This window comes from Gekko japonicus, unplaced genomic scaffold (genome assembly GCF_001447785.1).
Source record: "Gekko japonicus isolate JY-2015 unplaced genomic scaffold, Gekko_japonicus_V1.1 scaffold573, whole genome shotgun sequence".
NCBI lineage: Eukaryota > Metazoa > Chordata > Lepidosauria > Squamata > Gekkonidae > Gekko > Gekko japonicus.
The window spans coordinates 642,449-666,263 of NW_015176469.1; the positions used below are offsets into that span (position 1 = coordinate 642,449).

A 23,815-nucleotide genomic window follows, 5' to 3' on the forward strand; every position below is an offset into this window, starting at 1 on the left:
TGGATTTATACCCCACCCTTCACTTGGAGTCTCAGAGCAGCTTACAATCTCCTTTCCCTTCCCCTCCCCACCACAGACACCCTGTGAGGTAGGTGGAGCTGAGAGAGCTCTTTCAAGAACAGCTCTGACAGAACTATGGCTTGCCCAAAGTCATCCAGCAGCTGCAAGTGGAGGAATCAAACTCGGTTCTCCCAGCTTAGAGTCTGTGCACTTAACCACTACACCAAATTCACAGGAGTTTCTTTTCAGTGTTCCCTTAAATTTTCCAATTTTTCCATTGGAAAAACTGGGGGCGACCAATATTCTTTCCCATTTTTCCCAGGCCTTCACATCTCTACACTGATCTGTGTATGTGCTTTTCTTTTGCTGAAAATAGAAATCCAACAACATGCATTTATTTCTGACACATGCACAAAAACCATATCAGCAAAAAAACTCAAGTTGTTGACTTCTTTTGTTACTAAAAGAAGTTTGGGCTTATCAAAATTCCCATTGATTTAGACAGAGAAAGTTCTCTACATGGCATATTGCTTACCATCAGCAATTGCTTCTCCTTTGAGGCTCTTAATGCCTCCAGGTACCAGATTTCCATCAATGAAGAACTCAATTATGCCATCATCCAGTGTGAGCAGAAGGTGCAGCCAAGTATTTTCATCCAAATTTTTCATGACTGTGATCTTTGCCACAAATGTTACATTAGACTGCAGTGGTGTGTAATAAAGTTTTAAAGAAATATGGGATTCATTTGTGTGGATTTTCACTCCATAATACATGGTTCCATTTCCATTGTCCTTTGAGATTACAAATCCATCACTCTTGGCACTAGGAATTACCCAGACTGAAAATGTGAAGTTGGCAAGTGTTCTGTTCTTACTGATGTGGAACTCAGGCTCCATGACCCCAAATGCATCCTCTTCACCACTAAAATACAAAGCATCTGTTCCAGTGTGACGCCGCCGCATGTGAGGCTGTGACTGCACTGAACTTGAAAACTTTCCCAGCAACAAGCAATCAATCATCAGAGGCAACCCTTCCCTGAATGTACCAGACAGTATTTCCCAGCCAACTCGGACATCTCCAAAAGTTCCCTGCTGCCTCCATATTGTAAAGTTGGTAACATCAGACATATCATCTTCAGAAATAACATCTTCAGATATCTCCCTCTCCTGGCTCTCAGGATCTACGATGAAAACTCCAAAGGGGTCATCATTAAATGGGACCATCACTGTCACTGTAAGGTTGGTTTCTGATAAGTGGCCACCAGGACCTGGATACCCACCTAAAATATATATAAAAACAAAGGTTAACTGAACTCCAAACAAAGTTAGCTCATGCACCACTCTCTTAAATGACACTGGTTCAATCAGCTAGAAGCATACATACTCCTATATTTAAGAACAGGACAAAGATTTCTGTGGCAACTAAATGACCAAGGATCAATTTGCACAGTCAAATCAAGCCATGAATCTTTTCTTGGAATATTCCATTTTATGGGGCAAATTTTAATGCCTCTTCTCACCTCCCCTAAACCCCAATCCTTTCTGCACATAAAAAAGGCTAAGTCGAACCCTTATTTTTTATGGGGCAAATTTTAATGCCTCTTCTCACCTCCCTTAAACCCCAAACCTTTCTGCACATAAATAAAAAGGCTAAGTCGAACCCTTATACCCAACATATTTTTCCATAGGTTAATCTATAGGGAAGATTAAAAACCCTAAATAACCTTACCACCTGCAATGGTACGGTCCAAAAAAAGCTTTTAGCCCTCCAGTTTGCTGATGCGGTAAATTGGACCTTTGTAACTTATTTTGACAACTGCTTTCACAGTTAACAGACTTCTTTTAAAAACCAATGTACAGTAACCATTTAAAAAGAGCGGATCTTAAGCAACAGTTCTTCAATAAAACCCACTGCTGTAAAATCAGTACAGAAACAGATCAAGGTGTCTCCTATTTTCTATAGTATTCTTTTAGAGTCAAGAAAAGGCATGCCCACTATACCTGTAGCATTCACTAGCTTAAGTATGTAAAATTCATTGAATTCTGGAATTTTATCTGATATAGCATGAAGAGTGATGGGCTTTGATCCTTCACCATCTCTGAACCATACAATTCCAGACACTTCATGAAACTCTTCTCCTGGGTCCAGAGCAGAACCATTCTCAAACAACTGCCAGGTCAAGGAAACATTCCCAAAGTAACCTCTATGCCTCAGAATCCTGTACAAGACATCAGACATTGTGAATACTTTTCCTTAGGCAAACAACAGTTGTAAAAAGAAAACACCAACACATGTCATAATTACTCACATAATCATGTAATACATCTATGATACCTTTTAGAGAGGAAAAAATAAGAATATAAGAGCCCTGTTGGATCAGATCAGTGGCCCATCTAGTCCAGCATTCTGCCTTACATTCCAGGCCACCAGTTACTCTGGAGGGCCTACAACATGGCATAGAGGCTGAGGCCTTTCACTGATATTGCCTCCTGGAACTGGTATTCAGAGGATTACTGCCATCTTAATGTGGAAGTTCCCTTTGTCATCATGGCTAGTAGACCTACCCTCCAGCTGTCTATGTCTGACTCACATTTGCAGCCCAGGTTCTATTTCCTATTTCCACAGAGCATCATGGTGCTGCCATGCACCCTTCTTCCCCAGCTTTCCTGCAATCTTTGCAAAACCTGCTTTACTATGATCTTTTTTGGAAGAAATTGCACCAGAGCCTGCATGGCTACCATGTGAGTGGTTAAGTCTGGATCTTACTCTGTTTCATCCACATTAGTGCCATGTTCACTGTCCCAAAGGCTAGGAATGGGGGGTGGGGGGAAATGACTCTCCAACTCAATACTTGAAAGGTGCTCAGGCCAGTTAAAGGAAGACTAGGCAGGAATTGGAAAGGGCGCTTTTGCTATAGGGTATTTGGTCTTTCAGGAAGAAGCTGTACAACATATCCCACTGAGCCCCTTTTCATTGTATGTCTGTGTTCAAGAAAGGCTTGTGGAGTGCTCTGTTTTGATAATTCCATCATAATAATACATAAATCCTACAAGGGTCTCTCATATCAGCAAAGAGCACCAGTCACATTCTATAAACAAAATAAAATGGGGGAATCCAGAAACAACAATTACAAAACACACGCACTCACACAGACAAAAAAAAATCCTCTTCTCTGTTCTTTAAACCTGAGTCATTTCTAGAGGTTCACTAACTTATCTCTAAGGCTTACCAATCCTCTTGTTAGAGAGTGTCAATGGATTATACACTTCACCTGCTGAGTTAATTGGCACCATAACAAGAGGCATCAGCCAAGCAAAAATAACTTCTTAAACCCTGCTGCTCCTGAACACATTCATGAATGACCACCAATAATGGATTGTATATCTAAAGAATGCTTCTTTCCAGACAGATTGCCTTAGAACAAAATAAAAACTGCTAAGATTAACAAATATATCAATACAAGGCAAAAAAAATCACTTAAAAGTAATGTTTGTGTAAATTTGCATAGCAAATCTCCAGTTGATAGGTATTTTCCATCAGCATGACTTGAGAGATATACTAATGGGTAACGACAGGATACATATGATACAAATTCAGCTTGTGCAGTCCAGCACTATTACTTTCATAATTTACATTTCATGCCTCATATCTTCTTATCCATCTGCATTTATAATGCAATTTTATCTTGTATGTTTTAAATCGTTAGCTGCCTTGATGACCTTTGTAAGGGCAGAAAGGCAGGTTATAAATAATATTTAAGTATGGATTATGGCAGTTCTCACAGAAAACTCTTGCGTCCAAAATCATAAAATGAGAGGGAACTCTATATGCATCTACTTCCAAGAAAGGCTCCCAATAAATGAACACCAGCTTCACATACCAAAATCTTTCTCAGAAGATGCAAATGTTAAAAAACTTTCCAGTGTATCAATGTTGACGAACTGACTTGCAGGAAAAAGTTTTCGCCCAAAATATTTTCTCCCAAGATACTTATTTTGCTGAATATAACTTACAAAAAATTATTGGTTTTGCCTTCTTCGACGACTTTGACTGTAGATTCCAATGAAAAAATGCCATTTGGGTCATCATTAGCTTCAATAATTACTGCTGCCATGCCAGATCCATAGACTACCGTGTCTCCTACACGAGGTTTTGTTTAAATATAAAGAGAAAAACAGATCCATATATGAAAAGAAACCTATTTTCCCAGATATATGATTTTAAATAGCTAGGATCTGGTTTAAATGATATTCACCTCGTAGAACAAAAATACACCTTCTCACCACCACTACCCAGCACACCTGTCCTATCTCCAGCCCCCACAGAGTACATAAGCACAATGTTCACAGAGGGCTTATGCATGAAATTCTACAAGCAGAGGCCTGACTCTCAGAGCTGAATAACAGCATCATGGTTTTGTATCCTTTTTCAACACAGCAGATCCAAAAGTGACTAACAAACATTTTAAAATTATAAAATTATAAACTATACCAATCAAACAAAAACTCTAAACAATTGACCGAGAATAACTAGACGCAATCAGTCAAGAAGGAGCATCAATAATTCGGATCCAGCCAATATTATTTTTAATCCATTAAAATAGAGCACACTTTGGGCCTAAAACATTAGGATTCTATCCGTGTGGGCTGTACACAGACATTATACTTGTGCACAGCCTACGGTAGGCCCAAAGGTGGGACAGGAACATCTGGTGGGTAGGACAGGAAGGCACAATCTTGCCCTTCCATCACCCAGAATTAGAAGATTATTCAAACTAGCCTTAAAAGTTAGAGAAGTTGAGATAGCCTTTGAAAACAGAAAACACATAAGGTCGTTTATAAATAATAGTGTACTCTCTCCACATCAGGAGGATTTTAAGACAACAATGGGCTTTATGCTGCATTCTTGGACTTGCTCTTATTATCAGCTACGGAAAGAGGGGGGACTATCCTCATAAGGGGCACAACAATCTGCCTTTTTATAGCCAACCAATGTGAATTTTCGGGTAACAGCCTCTGGAGTTTACAAGTTCAATGAAACAGCAGTAATACAAGGTATAATAAGCATGCCACTATAGGGAAGCCATGAAGCATTCTGTGCTAAAGGAATAATAAAATAATATATTGCACAATGCAATCACAGTGCTAAGGATTACATTTCATCCCTTGTTTATTGTTTATTACGGTCTTCAGACCAGCATACAGTTTACAGTATTTAATCTCTTGTAAATTCACCCCTCTACCTCTTTATGCTTATCATTTTCTTTCTTCTGCTCCATGTACTTCAATTTGGGAGAGGATTAATAATAAATTTTACATTTGGATATGTTTGTTTCACTGTTCTAATAATCTAACATAAATAATGAAAGCTGAACCAGTTCTCTACAAAGACAGCCAGGAAGCAAGTCAGCTGGGGCTTTCTCGTGTTGTTTCTACTCAAGCAGTATTACAATGAGCCATAAATTCATGGATTCAGACATTGTGTGTGTTCATAAGGATATAAATAGATGCTCTGATGTGAGGTGAATGGCAACAGGAATACTCTAATGATCATTGCCTTTCCAAAAGTATCAATCACAGTGCAAACAAAACAACATCACAAAAGCAACAGCTGCATAGTTTACATAGATCAAATAAATCATTTCAACCTGTAGAGTTGAAGAGAATGATGTAAAAAGTCTCATCAGATTCAGGGATATCATCATCATTGATAAAGAGGGTTATATTCTGTTCTCTTTTCCCAACATCAAAGAAAAGCATTCCACTCTGTTCACTAAAAATGAAGTCTTCCTCTTCAGCACTGGCTCCTCCGTTAACAGCTGTATACATAACCGAAGCAGCAGGAGCAGCAGAGCCATTCCTTATTACTACAAAATTAGCAACGCCACCTTCTTGGACCTTCACAATAACAGGATCTGAAACATACAAATATGGACAAATAAAGCCTTCTGTATATCTTTATCCCTAGGATAGAGGAGGGAAATCTGTTGCCATTGCAAAAAGAAGAGGGAGAATTAAGTATTTTAACTGTTTGTATGCATTTTAGCTCTGCTTTCTAAACTCCTTTTAAAAATTATTTAAAATTATTTTAAAGATTTATATTTGGGGGGAGGAGTTGATTTTAACGGTTTTATAATGCAATTTTGTGCATTTTAAATTGTTAGCTGCCTTCGTGGCCTTTGTAAGAGCAGAAAGGCAGGGCCTGCAAGACAGAGATATCCCGCCAGACCTATTAGTTGAGGACAGCAACCGTTTGCCATCATACCTGGCCTCCCCGTCTCCTCCCCTCTAGAGAAGGATATGGAATATTCAGTGCCATCTGATTAGTCTGATTATTGTTGTTTTTAATGTTTTAAATTTTATCTGTCCACCTATAGCTATAGTATTTATTATAATTATTAACTGCCCTGAGCCCCAAATTGGGGGGTGGTTGGTATATAAATTTAATAAATAAACACAGAAACTGGGTTGGTTTTTAAATTTAATAAATAAACACAGAAACTGTGCTATTCATATTTATCCTGTTCAAAAGAAAATTATTATTCTCTTAAGAGTGCACATTTAAATTTAAGTTACAGAATAGATCTCTTACCATCAAAATAAATTGGATCATCATTTTTGGTGATCTGCAGGACTGCAGTGGTTCTATTTCCCATTCTTGCATCCCCTGTAGTATTGAAAAGATTAACGATGAATACTTCCATTTCTTCAGGTACCTGGGTGGGGGAACATGAAGCAAATCTATGTTACTTCTAAAGATAATGGAATGGAAGAACTGCAATGCACTAATGTTTATAAATAATAGTGTACTCTCTCCACATCAGGAGGATTTTAAGACAATCATAAAGAGTTGCAGAATAATGAAATCTAGATTCCCTATATTTACCTTTCATTCTTTAAGCTATCATGATACACTGCACTTACAAGAAGCATGTACTTAACCACCTCCCACTGAAATCACTGGGTGTTAAATATGCTGGATTTAATAAGATGGATCTAAAGAACCACTAAGTATGCCAGCTGGCCTGGAGAAAAATGTCCTGCCCCTTCAATAAAGGCTTAATGTGTGGAAATGGGTAGTGAGCAGTTTTTCATGGCATGGAAGTAAATAACACCCACTGGTAAATAACATCCCATTCAGCATCAATTAAAGCCACTGAACTTCTTCCTCCAGGCAGCTGGCAATCCTAAGAACCACCGCCAGAAGAACAAGGACGCTAGCACCATTCCACCAATGCTTGTACAACAGTTTGCACAGCACTATATGAGGATAAGTTCTATAGCAGCTCTCATGCGTCTGATTATTAAAGGGGTTGTGGAGGATAGAGTAAGAAGAACATCTGGAGATTCAGTTTCCCTTTCCCCATACAACCCTGCTGCACAAAGTATGGGACACCTTTACATTCAGCCTTTTAACCTGGACTAGTGTTTTCCCACTTTCATTATTTCCCTGCAATTCTGAACATTTTGTTTCTTTTCAGTATGAAAGATGAGTATGTTAACCTCCCAGAGTACGGAGGATTCTTAAAATATCAGTAATCAACACACAGCTGCTTCATACATGATGTTCAAGTTCTCCCTACATAGAAGTATATATTTCTGATCCTAATTTTACCTTTGTCTATGTTGGTGCAAGCAGACATGTCTTTGGTGTTGGTGCAAGCAGACTACTATGATCTTTATTATATATGTAAAATTCTGTTTACTCACCTTTATTTTTAGTCTGGCAAATAACTGGTGGTTAGCAACCAGAGAGAACATGAAAATCCTGAAGTCTCATATCCTGCTTCAGAGTTAGCAAGTTGGTCTACCCCTGGTCAGTCACTGCACCAGTACTACATTCTAACCATGCCTCTTTACATACACATCATCCAAGATTCTCTGTCCTTTGCCTTCAGTTGAAAGCTAATGCTCATTCTTAGCCCAGCTGTTCCATGCAGTATACTCACTCAAATATAGCTGATTTGAACATGCATATGCCTTCAGTTGTGTAAAGCCTTGATGATTCACACAACTAAATAGCTGGACTGACTTCACAAGAAAAAAACATTGCATTTAAATACAACAGTTCTAGCTGAGGTGCTTGAACTTTGATAATTCACTCGCTTATGCATGTGAACACTTGACAATATTTTCTAAGAGCTTTGACCAGTGGATCATTTTTTTAAAGCCTACATATCTTTAAGTTAATTTTATTTTTTTCTATGAGAAAAAGAGGGAAACCATTATGTTGATAAACATATATCCAGCAAGACAAGTTTAAAAGAGAATGAGCAAAGGAACATTATGAGCAAAAGAGGTCATTAGCAAACAAAAAATCAACTGCCTTTTTTGGTCCAAGCTCAATAATTCTCACATGATTCTAGATTGTAACTTTATTTCAGCTGCATTCTGCAACATGAGCTCTTGTTTCCTTGTTCTGATTATTAACTATCAAAAATATATACCACTATTATTGGAGCTCAATTCCAAATTCTTCAGATCAGCTAACTGGAGCCATAATGAAAACTTTCAGAATTAAAATTAAGAGGACTTTCTGAAAGACGCCACATCTTCAGAAGAATTCACTATGATATGCAACAACCCTTTTCTTTGGTTATAAACAGAAGCCCCACCTACCCACCCAACCCAGAAACCATTTGTGTAAAAAATGTTTACCTCATCAGGCAATGAATACACAGTGATATTTTTTGAAAATTCCTCATTTCCAAAGAAAACTGTTCCTTGCTCTGGGTAGATGTCTTTTGTAGAAACTGGATGAATTGCCCAGGACACAGTCACATTACCAAAGGTCCCTTGATTTCGTATAATACTGAACACAGCTTTGAAACACAAGCATATGTTTTCTTCAAAATACAACTTAATGACAGTAAAAATCAGACAAATAAAGAGAGGAAAAAAGGTTTAAGAGCCACTGCAAATTTAACTATGCTCCCTCTTTGCCTAAATCATATGACCTTTAAATCTTGTTGGTGCAGATTGTTTTTTGGAACCAACTCATGAAAATGACTCTTTTGCACATATTGATGATTGTTAATGTTGCTGTTTCTTAGCATCTTACATCTGCTGAAGACTCAAATGGAATCACACCACTAGCACTGGTGATAGAGAGCTCAGGGGGGGACCTGAAGCTTTGGGTCTTCCTGCCTTGCCTGCGGCAGTGGCTGTAATAGTCAGGTCCTTAGTCTGCTATTCTCCTATGCCCAAAGCTTCAGGCAGGAGAGTCTTCTTTCTTTTTAGATGCTGATCCAGGCATCTTCTTGGAAAGTTTGTCCTCCTCCCTACCAGGAAGATCCAAGAAGTAAGGGTTTTGTTTTGTTTTTGTTTTTGTTTTAATTCAGAAGAAGCAGAGCTAGGCTCAAGCGTCCTGCTGGAGCTGAAGGGCTACTGAAACAGGAAGGGCAGCCTCGCTCTGGCCCAGGAGTCATACAAAATTTGCATAGCCCTGCCTGGAGAAAGAGGAGGCTTGACCTAACCAGCCTGGATTACTTCCCCCACTGAAGGAGAACCAGGGGCCCCTTATCATGTTGTCTTTGTGGCATGGGAACCACTGAAGCATAGTTCTTTCTCTGCCATGAAAGTAATGTCAGAAACCTGAAGCCTTGTAGGAAGATCAACACACTAAAGCTCTTCTCCACGCCTATGGCAGCCCCCCGGAAAACCTGAACAGTGGTATGAAAAGGAGCCGACTGTTGGGTTCTCTGATGTGACCCAATGTATCTGGCTCAATAGAAACAGGGAGAAACTGTGCTGCAGCAGCTCCTATGTCATGAAAATAACATGAGAAGGGCTCTGAGATACAACATGACTCAACTAGAAATAAGTGTTAATTTGACTAAATTTTCAATGAAAATAAGGAATTACCAGCACAGATGTCTCCCCCTTTACTTTCATTTATAGTTACTGTCAGTCCTTCCTCAACAAACTCAATTATTCCATGTGGATCATCATTCTTCAGAATAGTTATGCTGACTCTCGTGGCATTCCCCAGCTTACTTGGCAGTTCACCATGGCCACTGAGTACCACCAAGTAAAATTCATCCAGCTAGAACAAAGAAACTAAATCAGAACAACCACATGGACTGACAACACAGCAAATGTCTTTGATGTTATTTTTAATTTATTTATTTTTTACATTTATAGCCCACCCTCCCTGCGAACAGGCTCAGGGTGGATCACAGCAATAGTAAGGCCATTTGGCAATACAAACATAATAATAATTAAAACATTAAAACAGCATTCAAAACCAATCTGCACTGATACTGGTGCTGCTGGACTCTGGGTTTGCTCAACCTGGGCCGCATGGAGGTAGCATCTTCAGCAGGGGAGGCCAAGCTGTTTTTACTGGACACCCGCTGCCTCAAACAAAGCCCTGGCAGAACAGCTCCGTTTTACAGGCCCTGCGGAACAGTCAAAGATCCCTCAGGGCCCTGATCTCACATGGGAGGGTGTTCCACGAGGCCAGTGTCAGGGCAGAAAAAGGCTAAACAGATGTCCCTTGGGCCAGGAACAACCAGCAGATCTTGCTAAGCAGAGTGCAAGGCTCTCCCGGTTACATATGGGGAGAGGTGGTCCCTCAGGTATGTCAGTCCCAGGCCATGCAAGGCATTAATTTAAAATGTTTACATTTCCAACATTTCCAAGAATGGTTTCAGAAAGGATAGTATTCTGATATTTTAAAAAGAAATAAACAAGGAACAGACACTTGAGTCTTCTATGATAATAATTCTACTCCTCACCAGATTATGTTTAATAAAGTTGTGATTTGTCATGCTGGTAGTTGTACTTATTGTACTGCCAAATTCACGCAAACCAAAACGACTCGTATTCCATTCATAAAATATTTTTTCCTCGCCACAAATGACAGATTTCCATTAAAATATCTTGTGGAAATGTTGCAAGCAAAAAAACTGCAGGCCACCAATCCCGAAGCTGATTAATAACAAACATGCCGCATAAACTGCACCATCATGAACTCCATTCTTACTATTTTATGTTGGATAACTTAATAACTATTCATCAATATCTTTCACTTAGGGTTACCAACAGGTCTGGAAAATAATGTTCTGTCCCTTTAATAGAGGTTTAATGTTTGGAAATGGGCAACTGAAGCTTTTCATAACATGGGGGTAAACAATATCACCTGGTAAACAACATCCCATTAAGCTTCTGCTAAGGGGACTTTTTCTACAGGTAGTTGCCAAGTCTACTTCCTCTATATTAACTTGCTAGAGCAACTGAATCCCTGAGAACAGGAATTTAAGTTTGGGAACTCCTAACTCCCTCAAGCCATTAGCTGCAGCACGAAGAAATACAACGCTGATTCATAAAAAGCAGAGGATACAGAATGGAAAAACAGAGCTGTAGGTGGAAAGTGCCATCAAGTAGCAGCTGACTTATGGTGTCCCTGTAGGGCTTTCAAGGCAACAGACAAACAGAAGTGGTTTGCCATTGCGTCGTGACCCTGGACTTCGTCAGTTGTCTCCCACACAAATACTAACCAGGACCGACCCTGTTTAGCTTGCAAGATCTGATGAGATCGGGCTAGCCTGGGCCATCCAGATCAGGGGAAAGTACATATTTTAATGTATAACCAGGAACCCCATCAAACTACTTTGCATTACCTCCAGTGTGGGAGATTTGGGATTTGAGATACCAAGTATAATTCCAAATCAGGCACAAGGAAGGGGTTTAAAAAAAAGAAAAAGAAAATCTGTCTCTTTACCTCTGGAATGCCATCCATCCTTGTTAGCAAAGTAAGTTTAATTTCCCTTTCCCCTGGTTTAAACTCTAGGATTCCTGTACTTCCATAGAACTCATTGCCATCTCTTGGCTCTACAGTGTAGCGTAGAAACTGCTTGATAAGAGTTCCCCTGGAGCGGACAATATGGAGTTCAACAGACTCTCCTTCCTTTAAAAGAAAACAAAGATACAGAAAACTCACTATTGTATGGTGCTGTTCTACTATGGGTGGAATTAATTTGAGGACACTTACGTTTATCCTGTAGGGTCCTCTGGAAGAAGATGAAAACTCAAACACTCCCCCAGGATCATCATTTTCTACAATAATCAATTCACGGCTTGTAAATCCAGATTTCAAGATCTGATTTTTGACACTAACCCTGGGAAAAGAAACACAATGCCACTTTACCAGCCTGTCAGTGAACGTGAAAGTTATTAAATGCATTATACCATATGGAAAGGTATACAGAATATAAATTATTAAATGCATTATACCATATGGAAAGGTATACAGAATTTTGGCTGTCCCCCCCCCCATTATCCCATAGTAACAAATTGTGATTTTTTTTTGTAAATGTTTTAACCACAAACCACAAAAAAATTACAAGTTTGTCAAAAAAAAGTTCTATTCGGTCATATTTAGGCCGACTGGCTGCATTTTAAAAATGCAATTAAACATGCACACAACACGGAGAGAAAGCCAAATAAAGAACAGTTATGAAACTTAGGGGCAAACGTCATCTGCAAAAATGAAGGTGAACAGGGGAGTGCAAACTTTAATGCTAACCCTTTTTTAAAAAATAACATCTCAATACTGTCAATATTTTAGACAAAACCTCAAGGCTTTTTTCAGATGTTTTGTTTCCAGTTTCACCTTGGACAGCATTCGACAGTTGGAGTTCCAAATCTAATAAATTTGGTTCTACAGATCTGCACAAGAAACCTTTAGAACATAGCTGCCACTAAATCACATCAAGTCAAAATTTAGCCTGCATGTGCATAAAGTCAGCTTGTCGCTGGTTTCACACACTTCCTTTCTTCCTTGTCAGGCAGAGCATGATGAAGGTATCCTGGTTGAAAAGTAACTCCAGTTACCCATGATGTACAAATGCAAGTGCACTGCTTAAGCAGTTAGCTTTCCCCAGAAAAAGCTTGGATTCTTAAAATCGTAATTTGGGATTAATCAAGGTTTAGAACCCCAGTGTGTTTTCAGGGTAGGGGATGGGAACAACCACCTAAGCCACATGCCTATTGTCCAGGGCCAGTGTCAATGCTGCGGACTTCCTCAATGCCGCAGAAGCCGTGGGACCTACCCACCCTCCCTCGTACCTTAGGCAACTACCACTGACTTGGTCAGAACTCCCAGGATGAGACCAGGGTGGCAGGTAGCCACAGAAACTGGACATGGGCCTCACTGCCTCCCTCCTGGGCTCCAGAGCCTCAGGCACTGGCTGATGGTGTCATCTCACGGTGCCAGGACAACATAGATGATGTTGGGGGGGGGAACCTCAGAGGCCATCAGGTCAGCTGGCAAGCATGGAAGTAGCAAACCGAAACCCAACTGTGACAGCCTGGGGAAAGGATGGGAGGAGCCCTACCATGCAAGAACCTGGGAAGAACCAAGAGGGAGGGCCTGGCTGAAGGTCTCTCAGGAAGCAGTCATTGAAAGAAAGTGGGAGGACCACTAAGGATGGAGTAGGAGACTGAGTTAGGGTAGCCAGATCCCCCTCTGGCCAGGGGGTTAGGGCTGCCAGATCCAGGTGGGGAAACTCTAGGGCTGGTATCCCTAGGCTGGGTGAATAGAGCTTCATAGCCGAGACGGGGTGAATAGTGCTCTAACCCTGGCCCAGTTAATGGCTCAGGTCTTGCGGGCAAAGCTAGTGACACAACCCTTTCCCCCCCTGCCTTTCTATTTTGAGTCCTGGGAAACCCCGGAGAGTGAAACAGCACACAAGTGAGGGAGGAGCCTCACAACTACATTTATCCTTCATAAGTAACCATTTTAAAACTACAATCCTTCAATGAGCTTTGGATGAGAACAGAGAGGAAGGAGGAAACAGGAAGGCACATGTGCAAGACTGGCATCAGTGCTGGCCACATTCAGGCTTATTGTTAGCTTGATGGGATATCTGAATGCAACCTAACTCAACCAAACATTAAGTTCTTGATGGGATGTTCAACAGTTGTTAAAGAATACTTTAGGTTCCTGTTCATGTGCTGGAGAATGTCTTTGATCAAAGAGCACAGAAAACAAGATTTTAAAATGGAAAAATTTAGCTTTTATCTAAACACACAGCAGTGAAAGCCCACAAAACATTTGAATGTATCTGTAGAAAGCAATTTTTGTTTCACCCTCATTATACAGCTCAATTATACCATATTTGCACGGCCAGATCTTCCAGTGGTAAACCAGAACAACCAGTCTTCTGTTCTGAGCTATCTTAAAAACATCAAACGCTAAGCCATGCATTTATAACTTTTTTTTATTATTCACAGGCCTTACATAAAGGAGCGTTTTCAGTCTGCCACCCCATGCTCCCAAATAAAATAGCAACAGGAAGCATGCATTGCCTGAGGAGGTCCGTAAGGCACAGTGCTTCAGAAGGAGAGGAATACTAAAGGAGACAGAGTCTTGTCCAGACCAACCACTTCCAAAACAAAGTGTTGATTCACTGAAGACAAAGACACAGTTTGCTGCACTTACCCAAAGTACACGACAAACCTTTCTGTTTCTACCCTGTCAATACAGAGAAAAATAAGGAGGGGGGGGGATAAAATGAAAACGCTGTTTGCCAGATTCTTTTTAAGACAGGAATTCTTTGGAGAGCGAAAATGAAAATGAGGGATAAAAACCCAGCACCTTCCTAGCAGCTAATGTTCACTTTCTGGGAATCCTACTTACTTGGCACTTTCTTGTTTGACTAATGCGAGCAAGAGGTTTGGCAATTCCCACTCATGGGAGATGACCCCATGACCAATTGGAATGTCAAGGACCATTCAAGGCCTTCGTTACCAGCTCTGCTCTAAGAACTAGCTGCTGACTGCCAAGCACTGTGGCAAGCCACAGCAGTTGAGTAAATTTTATTCAGCACCGTTTGTAATTACTCAGTGCTTTTAATTAGACAAAAGAAGCCCATTTTATTCATAGATGTACATGCCTCCAGGACCTGTCATTGCACTAAGCTGCCCAAACAATTGTTCCAGCAGATAAAGGAAGGGCAGGGGTTGCCATTGTCCAAATTTTGTAATGGGGACATATTTGAATGCCCTTATTTAAACAGGAATTAAAACAGCATGAAGCATTATTTGTGACTGCTTTTTCTGTAAATCAAACGGGAAGAATGTTGTAAACAAGGAAAGCATTTTCTAAGCCCCACACTGCTTCAGCTCTAAACAAGTGCTTATAATAGAAGCACAAAACGCACACACACACACACACACACACACGGTCAGATGATGAAAGTAGAAATATAGCCTCAGATACCAATATTCTTTCTTCAACAGTTGTTTCACTATAAATTAAATTTTTAATAGCTCACTGTGTATCTTGGGGAGCCATCCTAAGCAGGTCTACTGAGAAGTAAGTCCCATTATATTCAAGGGGATTTACACCCAGGCATGTAGCCGTAAGTTAAGTGGTACAGATGGAACACAAGCCACACTGCACAGGTGCCCATTGATATTAGTGGGAGTTGCTCAGAAAATCTTTTCTGCAGAGAATACCTAGGGAATGAGAAAGGTGGCTTCTGCAATTTGCTGAAGAAAATAAACCACACAGAAAAGGCACATTTGTAACTATGGCTTAACAATTAATATTTTTATGAAATTAACAGTGTGTCAGGTGCAAGCACTCTGCAAATATCACAATCCCTTCCAACAGACCTCACAGTTATAAAATAACAAAAGTGAATGACATGACTTGATTAAAGTGCAAATGAAGAGCAACTGGTGGCACTAGATTGACAAACAGATGAGAAAGACCTCTGCCTGAAAACCTGCGAGACATGCTCTTAGGTAACGTTTACTGGACTAGGTGGACCAGCAGTCTGATTCAATACCAGCATGTTCTTATGATGGTTCAGGAAAAGCTTTAGAAATAATTAGCTTTGAGACAGCATTGGAGAAGCCAGAGATGATTTACAGCACAATCCTGAGCCCCATATGGCTGCTGGTGGAAGTCAGAGAGCTGACCAGCTGCTCCACCATCAGAGATACACTGGTGTAGCACTGCATTGGTGCCACACTGTGACTGGCCACTGGCATGGCAACTGAACACAATGGATTGCTGCAAAGTGCATACAATTAAGAATAATAGACAATAATTAAACAATAGTACTGATGAGCTTCATGATGTTTTAATCTTTGTTTTTCAACAATGGGGCGCCACCAAACAGAAGATGATGACGTCAAGATGAACGGACGAACCTCCCGAGTTACCGTTCGTTTCGAAGTTTCTTTATCAGTTCAGCGTTCTTGTGCAATAAAGTCAACCACAAGGGTGTTCTTAAATTCAGATAACTTCTTCCACAGCTCTTTGCTAACAGTTACACCTTTCAATTTTTTATTCTTCAGGGGAAGGGTTGTGTGGCTTGGAACAGGGATGGTGGCTGTCAGACCCTTGCTAGGGCACAGGACCCTTCTCCTGTGGGCTACAGGAAGGACACTCAGGCCATGTGCCTATGTTGGGGTTGTGCTGTCACTAGGTCTTCCCTCCTTGTCCTCTGGCACTTTGTGGGAGAGGGAGTGGCAGTAGCTACATTGGCAGTTGGTGATTGGCTTTGCCTCTGCATGCCATTCAAAGGAACACCATCAGACATGGCTGCTTTATTGGTAGGTGTTGCCAGGGTTGCTATGGGCTCCAGCGCACTCACTATCCAGTCTGCAACTAGCAGAGGGGTGTGTAGGATTGCCAGACCCGCCCCCATGGAGGTGAGGGTCCCCTGCCATCAGGTCTCACTGACCCACCTCCAATCAGCAGGCTGGTGGTGGGAATTTAGCCCTCAAAAGAGGGAGGCCCAGCCAACGTGCAGCGATGGGTCTACGTCACTGCCCATGTGACCTTAAGTGATGTCATCACGTCGGGGTGACATTCTGATATTTGGGCAAAAACTCTGTTGAAGCCAAATTTATCATACAGTTTTTGCCCAAATACCAGAACCTCGCCTGACATTGCTGCATGATGATGTCACCTCCAGGTAGGGTTACCATCCCCCCAATTTGGGGGGACCCAATCCGCCACCAGCCAGCTGGTCAGTGGGCGAGCCCCGCCCTCGAAGAGCCCTGCCATGCTTAACGTGCCTGGCATGATGACATCAACAAGAGGTGACATCATTGCGCTGGGCATGTTGCGTGGGGGGACATGCTAGTATTGGCTGAAAACTCTATGGAGACCATAGAGTTTTTGCCCAAATGCTAGAGCGTCCCCTGCACAACATGCCCAGCATGATGACATCAGTTCTGGGAGACATACGTGCCAGAAGATCCAGGGAAGCAGGCTGGAGCACTCTGCCAGCAGAAGTTAAGGACCTGGCAACCCTACCTCCAGGTCACATGGACACTGACACAGGCACGTTGCTGCACATCGACCGGGCCTCCCTCCTGTTCCCGGTATGCCCCCCATCCCCCGCCAGTTGCCAGGAGGGACTCTAGGAGTATGTGCTGTTCCCCCTACACACACACACACACACACACACACACACACACACACACACAGAATTTCCATAGGGATCAGACCAGTACCACCGTTATTATGTTGGTGGCTAACTGCCACTGGCACAGTGACTCTAAGGACTAAGCCGCTGATGGATAAAAAAGGAGCAACTCTTTCCAATTCATAAGACTATACAGCAGACAGCAAAGTGAAAGAAGAGAACAGTGGGGATGGATTAACAGCAGATGAGCCTTGGACAAGTTGGGAAAGCAATTACAGGAATAACAGAGGAAACACTCACAGGCAGATACAGCCTTACATTTAAGGGCCAGGAATTTGAAGCTGATGTGGGATGTTGCTGGAAGCCACACAGGGAAATAACCATAGTAACGGCAGAAAAATCATTTTCAGAGTAGCGTTATGAATCATGAACTGACTGAACTGGGGAAAGCTTGCAGGAGAGAAGGCCAGTAACGAGGTTATGCAACTACAGACAAGAAATAGGTAAAACCGACTCTTTTACCATTCAAGCAACATTAAAAAGCAATCTACATAGCATTGCCTAGAAAAATAAGCACACTTAGATGAACTTGTGCCAATATTTTAATTTTTAAATATTAATAAGCATAACAAAAAGAGAGGCATTTTCAAAATTCTGAGGCAGTTGTCCAGCTATACTTTAAAGGAAAAAAGACTGCCTTTGAAGCAATATTAAATATTTTGAGTCTGTCAGTATACTAGTACCACACAGTATCCATGATACACATTGGTTGCCACCCTCCAGTGAGGATGATCAAAAGAAGAATTAAAAAATATATATTTTCAGGACAGATTACCCAAATACATCTTTAGCAACAAGTCAGTAAATGCCTTGAATTCTCAGAAAATTCTTTAGCATGAAGCAAAGTAGGCCTTGCAGAAAGCAGATTCCAATAGGGAAAACAATTTTAAATACAAAAAGCCTAACTTTCTGTGTATAATTATGAGGGATACGTCCTGTAAAAATCAAACTATGGAATGCCCATCGAGGCAGTAGAAAAAAATACTGAAATATCACTAAAGAACATCAAGCTCTACCTGCTTATCAATTCTGAATACTGTAGAGTAAGAATCAGATTTTACAGGCACCATTCAACAGAAATATATCACTATAAGACCTTGAAATAGAAATTCAGTATGATTAGGTCATAAAGCAATGTTATCTGTTTAGAGTTGCCAGGTCCCTCCTGGCAACTGGCAGGGGGTGGGGGGACTTACCGGGAGCAGGGTGGAAGCCCATGTGATGTGCAGTGACATGTCTACGTCACTGACCACATGACCCGGATGTGCAGTCATCAGGGATGTAGGGGTGATGTTCTGGTATTTGGGCAAAAACTCTATGGTAAACTTGACTTCTACCATAGAGTTTTTCTCCCAATGCCAGAGCACCCCCCTGACAACCCGGATGGGATGACCCCTTCTGGGTCACATGGGCAGTGATGTAGACATGTCACTGCATGTCAAATGGCTCTCCCTCTTTTTCAGGGTAAGATCCCCCCTGCCAGCCAGCTGATAGGTGGTAGGGCAGTGGGACTTGGCAACCCTTATATCTCTTATAGGAAATATAGAAACAAGTTTCGTAGACATCCAGCATCATAACAATTGTTCATTTTCATATTATCCACAAGGGAAAAGACAGTAAGAAACTTATCTATGAATCACACTTGTTTATGAACATGCTGCATTAAGCAGCTGTCTTCGATACTGCAAAATCAGAACGTATATCTCCATTTACATCCTACAAATTGTTAAAGAACAATACCTGTCTAGTGATAACATCAGAGTCTCATTCATTTCAGGGCTATCATCAGCTTTGACGGTGATGTTGATTTCTGTGTCACTTTGTCCAGACAAGAACACAACAAAACCAGAGAATGGGCTTATATCATCCATTGTTACTGCTTTTGCATTGAGTCCAGAAGGTTTCAGGCTCCAGAACACAGTGGCTTGTCCATCTGTTCCATCTCGATGCAAGGCAATAGAGACCTAGAATGCATACTGAGTTTTGTACTTCTTGAACACATGTACAGCTCTGGTTATTGTCACACTAGCTCAGTTAATTCAAAATTTTGTCTGGCATATCTCCAAAATTACATATTTTTTTAAAAAAACACCCCAGCACCCTGTGTATGTGCAAAACTTTGGAAAATTGTGCAGTATTTTTTTAAATGTCACCTTGTGGGAAGGGTTACAATCAACAAATCATGCTGAAAGGAAAGCTAGTGCCTACTGAAGTGTCTGGCAATCACATCAGACAAGCAGCACAACTGAAAGAAAGTAGACCAATCCAGAAGTGTCCCAACATCATCCTGAGAGCAGCAGCAATGTTCATACTTCCTTTCAGGAATCTCCTAAAGCTCCTTGACAGGCAGTACCAAGAGACAAGGCTAGAAGTAGCAGCAGCTGGAGCAGCCAGCTCAACATCAGGATCAGGGCTATTGGGCAGGAACACACAGGCAAAACTACACTACAGCCAAAACCTCTGCGTGCGTGGCTACAGAGGGAAAGCCTGGAGAGTGACCCCCCCCCGACGACTCCGAGGTGGGCGGGCCAGGGGGGCCCTGGAAGGATCAGGGAGGCATTTAAATGCCTCCCCATGCCTTCCCTGGCCTGTCCAAGGGCCTGCTTGCCCGGGCTCTCCACAGCTGCGGGGCGCCCGGGCAAGTTAAGGGAAAGCAGTTTAAACTGCCTCCCCTTCCTTCCAAGGGCCAGCTTTCCTGGGATCCCCACAGCTGCAGGACACCCAGGCAAGCCAAGGGAAGGAAGTTTTTAAAAAATAATTTTATTTAATTATTTAAAAAACCAGACATAAACATCAAGTACACACACCACTCCCCAAATAGAAAACAACCTACAGTATACACATAATAACAAAAACAAAAACACCAAAAAAAGATAAGAAAAAAAGAAAAGGAAAGTGAAAAACTAGCAAATTAAGGCATTGGTAGGGAGCTCAACATTCAGCATAAATACAAATAGAAGGAATTCTTTCCCCTTCTTTTTTCTTTTCCTATAAACATGCATAATTAATATATAGTTACAACATGATTAAAGTACAGAGAGAGGCTTATTTAACTTCATCCCATAATCTGAGGAAGGGCTTAAACATACTTTGTGTATTGTTCTGAGTTGTATATAAAATAAAATTGTACCACGTTTCAAAAAAGTCTACCGTTTTGGCTTTGGATTTGATTATTCTAATTTGACTTGTTAATTTCTCAGCTATTGCAATCTGCCATAACTCAGAATACCATGAGTGTAATGTTAATAATTCTGCGGCTTTCCAACTTTTAGTGACTGTCCTGGACGCTGCCATTAACATAAACACTATTAGTCCTTTATTTTTATTTTATTTTTAAGTTTTATTTATGGTTTTATCATAATACATGTAAAAATCCATATATACATTTGTGTCTAATTTTCTCCTGTTTCCTTTATCCATTTATATACTCTAGCCCATCTACTGCTATGGATACAATCATCTTTCCCATGTAGTATCAAATTTAGTTTATCTATTTGTATCAACTCTAAAACCTTAACCCTTATCTCTTCTCTTGACGGGGTCTTTTCTACTTTCCAGTATTTGGCTAAGAGTATTCTCGCAGTAGTTAATACATATATCAATAAATACACATCTCTTTGTTCAAATCTATCAGGAATTATGTTTAGCAGAGTCATTTCAGGTGTTAAAGTTATATTTGTTTCCATCATCTCAGATAGCATTTTTTGTATCTTGGACCAATATTAGTCCTTTAGAAGTCACCTTTTCATTTTGTTTCTCCCATATTCTTAATAGGGCCAAAGCTGGTGTAACACAGATGGTTTTACGTGTAATTTTTGCCATTTCTGCAAAAATTTTCTCCCAGAACTGTGACACTACTGAGCACAGCCACCACATGTGAATATAATCACCTTGCTGATTACACTTTCTCCAGCATTTTTTATTATTTGTATTGGTTATTCTTGTAAGGCGAACTGGAGCGAGATGCCACCTGTATAATAATTTCAAGGAGTTCTCTCTAAGAGCTATTAACATAGTTTTCCTTGTTTGGGTAAACCATCTCTTATTCCAGATATTTTGCTCAATCTTTATTCCGATATCTTTCTCCCATGTTATTTTCAACTCATTTAATGAACCTGAATCTGTCTCAATTAGATATGCGTATATTTTAGAGGTTACTCCTTTTAGACTTGTCATCAGTGTTCCCTCTAAGCTGAGTTAGCGTGAGCTAGCTCACAGTTTTTCAGCCTCCGGCTCACAGATTTTTGCCTTAGCTCAGGAAGGAGGGCTCCAGAGCAAGCTAATTTATGCAGCAGACAAATCGCCTGCTCACAACTTTAATGCCGGTAGCTCTGAAAGTAGAATTTTTGCACACAAGACTCCACAGCTTAGAGGGAACATTGCTTGTCATATGTTGCATTAAAATCTGTTCAAATTTCAATAGCTTCCTAGTCATGGTTTGCTTTACCATAGAATTTACAATTAGGTAATGCAGTTGATATAGCGAAAACCAGTTTAACTCTCCTTGCAATTTTTCTTCTAATTACATCACAGTAAAGGGAATCCCATTTACATATAGATCTCTCATTCTATAGTTTAAACTGCCTCCCCTCCCTTCCAAGGGCCTAATATGCTAATGAGCTGCACTGTAAGGGGTGAGGCCTGATATGCTAATGAGTTTCTGCTGTTGGATGTGGTCTATTATGCTAATGAGTTCCTGCTGGGCTTTTTCTCAAAAAAAAAAAAAGCCCTGATCGCGATAATACAGAAGAGGACGCATACTCAAGCTTAAAATATTCTTTGTTAGCTGCCCAGAACAGCTTGGGAAGGAATGCCAATGCAAGGACTGAGCATGGAACCACCCATTCCAGACACAGCCTGTTCAAATGACTAAAGCCAGGGGAACCTATGGGAAAAAAATATGATCATTGATGGGTTAACCTGCTCCTCAAGACAGCTATGGAAGCTAGTATTGTGGCTGTGATCTTTCAGACCACAGCTATACTTCTCCATCGAGTGTCCTTTTACACATATACTCTACAGGGGGAAAATTTAAGATAAAATGGACTAATCTACATTTGGCATATCTGTTGCTTGATTTTATTTGGAAATAGGATGGCATAGCTTTCATTACATCTGTATGACCATTAAAACTATTACCTTTGAGTAGCTTTTCCATACGTGATACAAAACCTGGATGTCATTTCAGTTTAACTGTGAATCATGCTTTTTAAGGTTATTTTGCCTTAGAGAACCAAGACATGGCATATTTTAATACAGTAAATCGTGCTTTCCTGTGCAAACATCTGCACTACGCGAAGACAGGCTCTACTTTCTGTAAATAAATATGCAACAAGGACAATATAAGAAAACATTTACTTACTACTGTAGTAATAGAATCCTCTGGCTCATGTAAAATTATTGGAAGATTGCTGATAAAACCAATTTCTCCATTTGCAATCTCAGGGGTAATTCTCAAGGAGATGTTTTGAATATCACCTAGTCTTGGACTTACAGATCGAACTAGAGGAATAATATTCAGCAGTTCAACTTTTTCAAGCTGCAGTGAGAAAAAACAACCAAGGTCTTTATATTCTCTGCTATTCATATACATAAAACAATTTGCACAAATACACAACACGCTCCTAGTTATTGTTTATTCTCCAAGACAGGATGCACAGCAAACCTCTGACCAAGAAAAATCAACTGGGAACTGGAAAAGGAAGAAGAGGATAAAGGAATGGAAGAATTGCAAAAATTATGAATAAAATTAATTTCCAGGTTATTTGTACCCAATTTCTAACTATATTTTGTGCCTCTTCTGTTTTGGAATCTCCCTTATAAATAAAAGCCGAAATCAGTTCGCTCTCTGATCTGTCATTCAGAGGGTCTCCCTATCCACTGGCTGCTTTGCCTGAGTCCTGCCTCCAACATTCTAAACATTTTGCTAATCCTCTCGCCCCCATAGCCAGTCTGTGTTCTTTGCATATGCAGCCTCATTGGCCTCTGCCTCTGAATACAGAGGTCGTTTGCATATCGACTTGACTGGCTTTTGCCTCTAACATTCTAAACAGTTTTGCTGTTCTGAGGCAAAATGTGTCCAATCTCCAGGTGAGGGCTGGAGATCACTCAGAATTACAACTACTTTCCAGAAAATACAGAGGTCGTTTGCATATGCGACTTGACTGGCCTCTAACATTCTAAACAGTTTTGCTGTTCTGAGGTAAAATGTGTCCAATCTCCAGGTGAGGGCTGGAGATCACTCAGAATTACAACTACTTTCCAGAGCAGAGATTGGTTCCCCTGGAGAAAATGGTGGGCTCTGTATCCCTATATGCTGGCTATGGGGGGGAGAGGATTAGCAAAATGTTTAGAATGTTGGGA

At 40.7% G+C, this 23,815-nt stretch overlaps 1 protein-coding gene across 1 annotated transcript in view; it reads right to left on the reverse strand.

Moving 5' to 3' along the window:
* The window catches only part of ADGRV1 (adhesion G protein-coupled receptor V1), a 373,937-nt gene that overhangs the window by 332,734 nt on the left and 17,388 nt on the right, over positions 1-23,815 (reverse strand). Inside the window, exons 8-18 of the mRNA XM_015427126.1 lie at positions 22,815-22,991; positions 19,193-19,416; positions 11,995-12,121; positions 11,725-11,910; positions 9,864-10,044; positions 8,658-8,821; positions 6,592-6,715; positions 5,648-5,914; positions 4,014-4,140; positions 2,001-2,218; positions 536-1,279 (exon numbers count right to left, since the gene is read on the reverse strand). Coding sequence (XP_015282612.1) covers positions 536-1,279; positions 2,001-2,218; positions 4,014-4,140; positions 5,648-5,914; positions 6,592-6,715; positions 8,658-8,821; positions 9,864-10,044; positions 11,725-11,910; positions 11,995-12,121; positions 19,193-19,416; positions 22,815-22,991 — 2,539 coding nt within the window. The remainder of the gene's footprint in view (positions 1-535; positions 1,280-2,000; positions 2,219-4,013; positions 4,141-5,647; positions 5,915-6,591; positions 6,716-8,657; positions 8,822-9,863; positions 10,045-11,724; positions 11,911-11,994; positions 12,122-19,192; positions 19,417-22,814; positions 22,992-23,815) is intronic.